The 11,498-nt window shown below is 43.6% G+C and overlaps 1 protein-coding gene across 4 annotated transcripts; it reads left to right on the forward strand.

Annotated features, from left to right (window-relative positions):
• The first annotated feature begins 79 nt into the window (after positions 1-79).
• LOC111842624 (hepatocyte growth factor activator) lies at positions 80-11,147 on the forward strand. Of its 4 annotated transcripts, none has more exons than XM_023809430.2 (14): positions 80-384; positions 803-869; positions 996-1,089; positions 1,733-1,806; positions 1,911-2,030; positions 3,184-3,315; positions 5,128-5,238; positions 5,596-5,797; positions 5,968-6,065; positions 6,735-6,981; positions 8,254-8,393; positions 8,876-9,008; positions 10,113-10,255; positions 10,580-10,717. In XM_023809430.2, exons 1-14 carry the CDS (start codon positions 178-180, stop codon positions 10,582-10,584), a joined length of 1,773 nt encoding a protein of 590 aa, XP_023665198.2. In that variant the 5' UTR covers positions 80-177; the 3' UTR covers positions 10,585-10,717. The 4 variants fall into 4 exon arrangements, with proteins under 4 accessions (XP_023665198.2, XP_023665197.2, XP_023665195.2 ...); XM_023809429.2 differs by having other exon boundaries at positions 82-384; positions 1,008-1,089; positions 8,876-9,016; positions 10,580-11,147; XM_023809427.2 differs by having other exon boundaries at positions 83-384; positions 8,876-9,016; positions 10,580-11,147.
• The last annotated feature ends 351 nt before the right edge of the window (positions 11,148-11,498 follow it).

An 11,498-nucleotide genomic window follows, 5' to 3' on the forward strand; every position in this document is an offset into this window, starting at 1 on the left:
ACAAATTTCCCTCTTCTTAAAAAAAAAGTGGTTCGCCTCTCCTGTACATTTCTCATCCTTAGGGCATGTCCCACAGCAGATCTATTACCTAACCTTCAGAAAAGGTCTTTCCCAAGTGACGCAGCTGTGAAACAAGAATCCCCACTTACTGGATAAATATCACTTCTACATAGTTGCATGTGGTTCCTCGGACCAATACACTTCTTCTCCACTCTTGGAAGGAATTTACTTAAGAAAGTGTCACTGGAGACAACAAACTCACATTTGTCACACATCCTTCTGGGACTCATATCCTTGCAGGTTAACAGAGCGCAAATGAATCGGCTAGCGAGGGCGATGTTCGCTTTAGTTCTTCTACGTTATGTGTTCAGCGCGAGTACGACGGTAAGTTTCTCTTGCAAAATAATGCTATAGTTCGCTGTTGCAGTGCCTACCATAAAGAGGTTTTAATACCGTCTTTTGGTGCAAATTGTTCATATCATACATCTGTATCGTGTTTTACTGACGCAGTCACAGAACTATACATATGAAAAAAAAGAAGAAACGGGTGACTTTTGGGAAAAGAAGCAAAGATATTCCCAAAAGTGTCTACTTCTGCATTACGTACAGGGCGTTAAGATACGTTTAAGTCCTTATTACAGCCCGTAAGTCCCGTAATATATTACGCGCGGACTTTCTATGTTTTCGTGGGATAAACGATAATATGGATTTCACGAACATTAATGATGAAATTTACTTTTACTGCTGCATAGATGAAGAATGACCAGCTTTGTTTAATTTTTATTAATGCCTATATTTGCAGCGCGGAGTAATTACCGGATCGGAAGTTATCAACACAAGGACCATAGTAAAAAGGAGTCTCGGTAAAGGTAAAATGTTGTAATAGTTGCAGCTGTAGCCTTACTGTGGAAACCTTTGGTTTCGCTTGTGGGTAATTACAGGATCTTTTGAATTGAATATTAGTAAGAGAACTAATAGTGGTGGTCGTGATTCAGTGTTTACCGTAGATGGACAAGAGTGCAAATTCCCATTCCGCTATGCTGGGATGGTGCACCACCAGTGTCTCCCCACCCATTCGTCCCGTTTTTGGTAAGACAAACAAAAAAAAATTGCTCCATCTCTTTTGTGTTACGAGATGACCTTCTTCCATTATCTTCTGACATCTCAGTCAGGATCACATACCAGCACATGTTAACGAGAAAAATAGACAATTCACTATGAAATAAACCAAAACTATTTGCATAAAGGGTTTACATTTCTGGGAATGTACGTGTTCCAACAATTACTGTATCTTTCTTGAGTTTTGCTCAACAGTCATTAATAGAAGGACATCAATTTAAATTTGAATACTGAACTTAGTTAAAGGATCATGTTGAATGTTTTCAAGCCTAGGCTTACCATGTTTAGCTGGTCGGTAGTTGGTTTGCTGAAAAATGGTGTGACTGAAGGTTGAGGTCTTAAAACTCATGAATGATGTTCATTGACTGCCTTTTCTGAAAGCTGTTAGTGTTGCGGTGATCTTTACAGTTAAGTAAAGATTCAGATATCACAGTCTCAGTAATGCTTTCACTGATTGTTTCTGGTGAACTCCATAAAGTCCCAGCTATTCAAGTCACATATGGTCTTGCTGTTTACACATATATAGGTGTCTACCTCTTTATAAGGAGACCTACCACCAAACTCAGCCCCTCTTTCAGAATTAGCAGAATTTTTTTGCATGTCTGAATTTCAGGTGCTCCACAACCTCCAACTTTGACCGGGACAGAAAATGGGCCTTCTGTGTATCTGAAGAACTGGGCACCAGCGGTAGGTGAGGTTGTGTGATTTTAGGTGCTGCCCTTTCTGCTCTTACCCTGTCACTCCAGCCCCCAGCCACCCCCCCTCCCCACGGCTGGTGTTTGCCCACACAGCAGCGGATCCTTGCCAGGACCACCCATGCGCCAACGGCGGTTTGTGCACCAGTGACCCTCGACGGGGGGCTTTTGTGTGCCACTGTCCCGAGCCCTTCACCGGGAACCTGTGCTCACAGGGTGAGCCCTGTCCACCTCCCTCATACTCTCCACCATAGTAAAAAGTGTGCATCTCCGGGTTAAACACGGCCATAAAAGGAACTGAGCAGAGGAACTGGAGTACAACAAATATATAAACACAGTGAAGTATATAAACACAGGAAAGTATCAGGCATTTATCAACACCCAGGGGCATTAGAGAAATATCAACACTGAGGAGTATCAGTGAAATGTGACAATCCTGAAAATATCAAACAAATATAAAACCTAGAACAGGCAAATGTAAACAACCATAACCATCAGACAAATATGAAGAACCTCAAGACAAGTCAAACAGAACAGAATAAAATTGCAATGCCTGAACCATTTATACCTGCATCATATAACAGAGCAAGGTTCAGGACTGTCTTTGCTGGGGCAATGAAACCATTACATTAGTAAAAAGGGACTCAGCAAGGTGGATACGGTTAGACTCAATTACTATTTCAATTTATACAGATATAATTATTATTATATTATCTATGATATCTGATAATGCAGCATGATATCGCTGTACCATTTGTCGGGATGGTCCAAATTATTTGGTCAAATTAGGCCCTAAATATAGGCGTTATATTGTTTACTGTAAAGAAGTACCTACCAGTGACTAAAATTGTGGAAACACCTAGCGTTTTTGGCATTACGTTTTAAAAATTAATAGACGAATACTGGCAGTAATGTTTATAAACAATTAATGAATGTTACAAATATCATATATGGGACAATTAAATAAGGAACTGGAGTAATTGGAATAAAATGCTGCAATCTTTAAAAATTGGAAGTATTTCCACAATTTTGGCCAGTAGTGTAGGACTATCACAGTAGTATCAAATATATACACCTAGACAAACATGTACTCATAACGGATTCAAGTTTTAGTGCTTAATAGGTTTATTCAATCATATTGATAGACGCCTAACGTTAAAAAGAGTCATTTAAGACAGAAACAGAAGTAGCGGAACGTACCATATGAGAGGAGAGTATGGCTCTATGTCAGATGTATCACTTGCCAAAACTTGCGACTGATGTAATGCAGTTCTCCCCGCCCGGCTCTCCAGTCCAGCCTCAGGTTCTAACATTTCCACCTCATTCTCAAGCCTGTGCCTCTCCCCACCCCGCCCCCTTCCCACGTTAGAGAAGTGTTACGAAGAATCACACCGGAAGCACTACGACCTGGGCGAGTCATGGGGCAGAATTCATATGCGTGGCGTGGAGCAGTGCACGTGCGAGGGAGGCCAGGCCGTGTGTGAGCGTGCCCGATACACAGGTACGGCTGGGCGGCCTGGGGGCAGGGACAGTTCTTTTCACTCTTGGGGGGCAGCAAATACTGCCTAGGCTTCTTGCTGTGTTATATATATCACAGCATGTCATGGGTCGCACTCTGTCTTGCAGCCCCCTAAAGCTCGGAATGCTGTCAGCGACATGGGCTGACATTTTCACAACCTTCCCAAACCTCTCTACAGGGTTCCACCCATCCGGTCCCACTCATCAAATGTCCACCCCGGCCCTAAAACCTTTAGAAACATCTCATCTGTTTCACTTTAAAAGAAGATAAACTTCGAGTCACTACTAAGGAATATTTTCTGTTTATTTTTTACAGCAAAACAGATTAGTATTTGAAACCATCTTGTTATACCCCACCCATGGAAAAGTCAAAAAGTTTGTATATTAGGGCTGTCAAAATTAACGTATTAATAATTGCGATTAATTTTAAATATTTTTATTAATTTAAATTATGAGTGCAATTAATGCAGCTGCGTTTTGTTTACTTACGGTTTGGTGACTGAACTATGACACAGATGCTGCAAACCTCATCCTAACCAGAGACAGTAGAGCTTGGCAACCAACATCATTGCGCAGTGCATTATGTGGCAACCGACATCCTCATACAGTACATTATGGGGCAGAGCCACCATATTGTAGAGTCATGAACTAGGATAAGCCAGCGGAATTGTCTCAGTGCTATTCATTGTGTGGCACACTTTGTAAGCACATTTAAAAGTAGGCAGAAAGAAAAGGGATTGTACAGAGACAAACTCCTACTGTTTAAAAATGCTATTGAACAAAAGTGTCTGAAATATACGTCCATTGTGATTATTCTACATTAATTTGGTGATTTACATTAAAATATTCATTATAACAAGCTTTAGTCTTAAGAAGAAAAAAGTTTTAAATCACAATTAATCGCGATCAATTCATTGCAAATTGTGTGATTATTTTGTTTAATCAATTGGCAGTCCTAATACAAACATATAAATAGGTTTTGTTGGTGCTTGATATTATGTGGCTCTGTGGCTTAGGACTCTGGGCCTGCAATCACAGGGTTGTTGGTTAAAATCCCGTGGTTGGCAAAGTGACATCGGCATTGGGTCCTAGGGCAAGGCCGTTAACTCCAGTTATCCCAGGGATTGGCGGACTGGTTTCTGTACATTGCTTTGGATAAAAGCACCAGCTAAATAAATGTATATTTTAAATGTCATTATACCATTACAGTTCATAGCAGAACCAGGACATGCTGCCTGACAAAGCTTCTGTTACTACTGGGTTGCCAGTGCTGGGTGCTGGACGTTGGAGCATTTATAAATGTTTAAAGCAGAGATACAGATTATGCTTAGGGGTGTTTACAGTGGCGGGGGCCACAGGGGCACTGGCCCCCGCCGGAAGCTGATTGACCAACAGAGTGTCCTCAACCATCACTCAGCGATTTAAAATGTTTCATTGGTTAAGGGTAAGGTTGACCCCTCCTTATGAATTATGATCCGTCTTTAGCCCCCCACCTTAAAAATCCTAGAACCACCCCTGACTATGCAATCACATTTCAGCTTCTGAGCAAATTCCGTTCCCTATCCTGTCAGTTTTTACTCCTGCAATCTGGCTGCCTTATTCATTGAATCTCAGTACTTTACTCAAAAGTACAACGGTAAGGCTTGAGTTGACATCCTCTGGCTTACTAGCTAAAACCTTTAATCACATGTTTTTGCCAGAATAATGATTCACATAGTATTACAAAAGACACCTTGCGATGTGAATGCTGGCGAACTGCATATCTTAACTTAACAATGCATGCTTTACCACACAGCTTGTGACAGAAACCCATGTCAGAATGAGGGGACGTGTCGGAGCCTCACTTCCACGGGGGAGGTTGTGTGTGCCTGCCGGGCTGGCTTGGGGGGGGGGCACTGCAGTATCAGTAAGTATACCCTCCCTGGATGGCGTCTGTCCAAATGGCAGGCTGCCGGAATTCATTGCTGTTTTAATTCTGGTGTGTGTTGCAACTGAATGCTCAGAACACGCCCTCTGCTGGTCCTTCTGAAGTAATTCAGCGTGTTGGTTGGGAAATCAAATATGTTAATGGTTGGGAAAAACTGAAACAATTCCCACGGAAATTGGGTAAATATTCAGGGTTGAAAAACACACAAATACATTTATCTGCTGTTTGCATTTTTGCCCTGCATAGTTTTTATTTGTTTGCATATTTGGATAATAATAAACAAAAAATAGTATAATTGCTAATAGTTTATGTGGTCATGTATACACCCCCCTGCAGACCTAGAGGAGCGCTGCTACGAAGGCAACGGCGTCGATTACCGTGGCACCGCCAGGACAACTTTGTCTGGTGCCCACTGCCTGCCCTGGAGCTCAGAGCTGCTGCACACTGAGCTGAGCCTCACCAATGCAGAGACCGCCGCCCTGCTGGCCAATGTGGAAAGCACCATGGAACTGGGTCTGGGGGATCATGCTTTTTGCAGGTATGGGGGTATATCAGTGTGAGGGTTAGCTTGTGCCATGAGATTCAGGGGCAGGCATATTGAGCTTATACTTGTAGCCATTCACTGTGTTTTACATAAATTCGAACAGTATACAAGGCTTGACAGTATAACAGAAGGTCCCCCAGAAGCTGAGCATGTGTCCTTTGCAGAAACCCGGACGGGGACACGATGCCCTGGTGCTACACCCTGAAGAACACAGCCATCTCCTGGGAGTACTGCGATATCCCGTCCTGCAGGCTGCCAGGCAGTGAGTGAGACTCGCCCCTCTCTCCTTCTGTCCGCATCGGCACATTTTATGCCAGTCCAAACCTTGCCTGCTAATCTGCTCCGCCGTCCGTGGAAGTAGCTCCTTCCATCAGCAGCAGTCGATCGTAGCCCAAGGAGCTGATGGCTCATTCTGCTGGACGGCTCATTTCAGACTGAACCGAAAAATCTCTATTACAGCTTGGAGGTGACTGTAACCTCAGGCTTGGGCTAATGAAGCTATATGAAGGTGGCCTCAAAGGGCGGCTAATGAAGTAACGTCCCGGCACACGATTTCCTGAGTTCAGCCACCTCGAATACCTTCATACGCTTGTCGCTTGTGCCTCTCAGTGAGGTTGAGCTGTTTGGGCTATACTTCACCGCTGTAAGGTTATGGGTTCAAAGCTCTTATTTTCTTGTTATGTTCTTATTTTCTTTGTATGTTCTTATTTTCTTTGTATGTTCTTATTTTCTTCTTATGTTCTTCTTTTTTTTTATATGTTCTCCGTATTTTCTTTATATGTTCTAAGAGGAGACATCATACCAGTGCTGCTTCGCTGAACTTCCATGGAACCCAGTCTCGGGCCAATTTTTGTGTGGCTCCTGAAAAGGTTACTGTGGAACTTAAGGTGTTCCTTGTATGATACTTAACCACCCCACCCCACTTCCTCAGCAGATACTCGCCTGGTAATGCCAACCGTTCAGCCCACCACAACGACCCAAACCCAACCCAGTCGCCCCCCAACCTGTGGGACGAGGCACATGAAAAGGTCTGCGCGACCTCGCATCCTGGGGGGTCACGCTGCCCTCCCGGGAGCACACCCATGGATGGCGGCCATTTTCATCGGCGAGTCCTTCTGTGCGGGGACACTCATCGCCTCCTGCTGGGTGCTCTCAGCAGCACATTGCTTTTCTGGAAAGTAAGACCAGCTCTCCCTTCTGTGCATGTCATGGGTATCAGGCAGGCCTTTTGTAGTATAAAGCTCAGGAAAAAATTAACAGACCACTCTATATATTTTTTGTTTAATCTGCATTTTTAAATCCTGGTTTAATCCTGGTTCTGCTGGCAGAAGCTACGCTGAGCAGCAAGTTGGTTCCAGGTTAAAAATTTCTAAGACAGCAGTACACAAGAATAAGGTGAAGCAGGAGACACTGGAAATGACCAGAAACCAGACAGATAAAGGGCAGAAGTGACTTTATAATGCCCGAGATGACTGTCAACTTATCTGACAGTTTCTCATGAATCGGAGGATGACCTCAAGTGACCTTCAGAAGGAATGGGAAGCATTAAGTGCAGGTGTCCAGTGCACTGCTAGGACAGTTCATATCAGGCTCCTAGAAGCAGGACTGAAGTCCCATAAAGCAAGGAAGAAGCTCTTCAATGAGAAACAGAGAAGAACCAGGCTGCAGTTTGCAAAATAAATATATTATACAGTATATTCAGAGACGCTCACCCATACTTTGAGAAATGAGTGAAACAAAATATTGTGCTGTGGTCTCAAATTTTTTTTCCAGAGCTGTATGTTAGCAGTTTAATATCCGATTATGTGTATGTATGTCCCCCATGGTGGGGGTCTGAAGGGGGCCTTGCCCAGTCCACTCCATGCATCAACCTGGCATTGCGGTTCCGCCAAGTGCACTGCCTCTTCGTTTGGGCGGGTGTGTATCACACAACCCCTGAGGTTCCTAGGGTGCCGGACTCTTCTGATCTTGTGCTCTGACACCAAAAACTTGCTCTTGCCTGTAGACACACTTGCACGTCTGTGACTCTCACGCTGTGCATGACGGGATATGTGAAAACTAGCTGGCTGCCCCACAGGGCTGCTCTTCTATTCTTTGCACATCCAAAGACCTTGACAGGGCTTAATTTATCACCCTCTGCATAGATAAAAAATACAGAAAAGCACATCACACTGAGCGTAAAGCAGCAGGCGTAGGCTTTCACACCCAGTAAGGCATCAGTTTACTACCTCTCTGTGAGCAATAAACTGTACTGGATCTCACATTGCGTACGGGCTGTCCTCCCTCTGCCAAATTATTATGACATGTTTCACATTTTACCCCAAGCTAAATAATTACATCTCACCATTAATGCAGGTGGACGTGATCTTACCGGAGTGATTAAGTAACCCTGTTTTGTTGCCGTGACCACAGAGTTCCGTACAGTCCTGTTGTATTCGTCTTCCTTATAGTCCTCTGGCATCCCAAGTACGTGTCATCCTGGGTCAGCACCGCTTCAACGACACGGGACCAAACACCAAGTCACATCGAATTGAGAAGTACATATTCTACGACAAATACTCTGTGTATAATCCAACCGTCCATGACATCGGTAAGTTATCATTATGTTTCTCTGCATCTATATGAAACCATTGCTGAAACTAGTAATGTGTATTTTGGGATGGGATATTTATTGTCCAAACTGCTCATGGTGATTATACCCAGCGAGTCACTGTTGGTGATCATTAACAGAGTCCTCAGTCCAAACTCCCTGCTGTGATTAAACCAGGCGAGTCACTGTTGGCGATCATTAACTCAATCCTCAGCCCATACTGCTGCCTGTGATTACACCCAGCGACTCACTGTTGGTGATCATTAACTCAGTCTTCAGTCTTAGCTCCTCACTGTGATTACACTCAGCAAGTCGCGGTTGTTATTCTCCACTTCTTTACAGATGTCCGTTGACTTTTCATTGTATACCAGAGATTAAAAATCCGTCGCAGTATATGGAACGCTGAGATGCTGAATACTCTGGTACGTGTGGTCCTAAGCATTGCATGGAAGTCCTGTGAAAACTCACTGCTTCACTTTCAGTGCTCGTCAAACTGAAAAAGGAGAAAGGCAAGTGTGCCAAGATGACTCAGTTTGTGCGCCCCATCTGTCTGCCAGGGGAGGACATGTCCTTCCCAGACTATCACTGCTGTGACATCACCGGCTGGGGACACATGTACGAGAGTAAGGTCTCCTGTTTTGGCCTTTTATTCTGTTTGTATTGTGCTTTTTCCTGCAAGGTGGCCTGGTTTGCCCCCTTTTGTTATGTGTACACAAAGTCAGCACAAATAACTTTGCAATGTGGTCATACCTTCCATTTTGGGAGCATAAATATCTCAGTCAGAATTAGACTACTTTTGTTATCCTGGAAGCAGCTCTTGGATGGCATGTGCCTCAGTGGGTCACACTGTTGCTTCACACCTCCAGGGTTGTGGGTCTGAATCCTTGAATCTCACCTCTTGTCTGTGTGTGTGTGTGTGTGAGTCTGTGTGTCTGTGTGTGTGTGTACATGTTCTCCATCTGTAGCGTGGGATTCCTCCTGAAGACATAGGCCTGACCTCTAAATTACCCATTGTGTTTGTGTGAGGCTTGTGATAAAATGGAAGCTTGTGGTTGTTTTACTTACACAAAAATGTTCCGAGGCAGAAGGAAAAATGATTGGCTCAGAGAGATAACCAATCAGATTATAGAGGAGGTAGGCCCAAGCAAGTAGAGGAGGTGGGACCAAGACATTTCATTGGTTGGTTCGTCCTCCTCCAGTTACTTTGATATACCTCCAGTACAAACTGATCGGTTATCTCTCTGAACCAATCATTTTTAGTTCTGCCCTCAGAACATTAAATTATGAAACTCCCATTAGCAAAATAGAATCCTATCCAAAGTGTTCCTGTGCTTCCTGAAATTACCCCCCCCCCTTCATGACCCAGTACTTGATAAATGGTTGGACAATGAATGAGTGGTCAGGGGCATAGGAGCTGGGGGGGTGTGTACCCCCGAATTTCTTATTTGGATTCATTCATCCCACCCCCAGTGAATAGACCTTTGTATTTAAATGATTATGTTGTGTGCCCCCCCCCCAATAACAGACTGTCCTACACCATTAATTGAGTTTATGTTTGTATTGCATTTTGATTTGCAGTGTGGTGCTTCACTGTTTGTTGACTTCACTGTTTGTTGACGTTTTGTCTTTTGTGGTGTGCTCTATTTGCACATGTAGATATTCAGTGCTCCACTCCCCTGCTACTGCCCTTATGATCTTCCATTCCATATTTCTTTGTAGAGGCGAACGCATACGCCGATCAGCTCATGGAAGGCGTTGTGTACATTGTGCCATTCGAGCAGTGCAGCCGACCGAATATGTATGGGACAGAGGTCACTCCCACAATGCTTTGTGCTGGCCATTGGTGTGTGGATGCTTGCCAGGTGAGCCCAGGGAAGAGGAGTGGGCAGTATACTGCAGTGATGGCCAGATGAAGCCTCGTGAACCATTTGCTGTATTTTTTGACCCCACTAAATGGTGCTCTTGGTTTACTTTGGGGCATGCTTTGAGCTCTTTTCTGAACAGAGAGCGCCATCTAGTGGGGTCAGTAAATATAGCAAATGGTTCATGAAGCTTCATTTGGCCATGACTAGTATACTGAACTTCCAGGTAAATATTTACCGTAAAACCTGTAGTATGGGGACCTGATGTTCTACTCTTACTCAAGGGGTCTGTGTTCATCTGCCATCACTGTGCACTCCCTGCAGGGTGACTCGGGGGGGCCACTAGCCTGCAGCAGAAATGGAGTTTACTTCTTATACGGCATCGTCAGCTGGGGTGACGGCTGCGGCCGGAGCCGAAAGCCCGGCGTCTACACCAGGGTGACTAAGTATGTCAACTGGATCCAGAAAGTCACCAAGTCCAAACCCTAACAGTCCCAGCATCCTCAGCTTTCATAGTAGCAGCAAGAAAGGCATCCAGACATGCTGGCGGCTTCGCCGTTCCACTACGGCAAAGTAGCATACAATAAACAAACTGGTGTTGTGGTTGGAGAAGCCTTTTGGAACCAATAACTACTTGATAGAGATAATGTTTTGGGATTCTATTAAAAGAGTGTATTTTATTGATTTCACTCACCATAGAATACGGTCGACCACATGTGTTTCATGTCAGTGAAGGAATATAGCATGCTTTTTTCCAGATATGTCTTCAAGATGTTGTGGAAGGTTTACTACAGAGAATTTCCAGTGAGTAATGAAAAGAAATGCTTAGGATGTGAATGTATGAAATGTGTGAGCACTGAAATTTTCAATAAAAACAAAGTAATACATTGTGCATGTTTGTCATTTACTCTTCAACATGTCATTTTTGTGTCGTGAAACATTGAAAATTTTTTTCATCAAGATAATTATTTCCTTAAATGCCTGCTCATGTTAAAAATATTTTTAATGCATACAAGCTAAATTAATTCATATTCTTTAATCAATATAATCACACTGAAGAACCACATGACTAAAAAACACAGTTACCGTACATTTATGTGACCGTTTCATCCAAAGTGATTTACAGTTAAGGGATGGGTTACAACTTTTGTGTGCTCCCAGGGTTTTAAACCCATGTCTTTTGTACTGTTAGTGTAATATTCTAGTTGGCGAGCTATAGGAGTGAGCAGCCAAGCAACACTCA

This window comes from Paramormyrops kingsleyae, chromosome 12, assembly GCF_048594095.1.
Source record: "Paramormyrops kingsleyae isolate MSU_618 chromosome 12, PKINGS_0.4, whole genome shotgun sequence".
Lineage (NCBI taxonomy): Eukaryota > Metazoa > Chordata > Actinopteri > Osteoglossiformes > Mormyridae > Paramormyrops > Paramormyrops kingsleyae.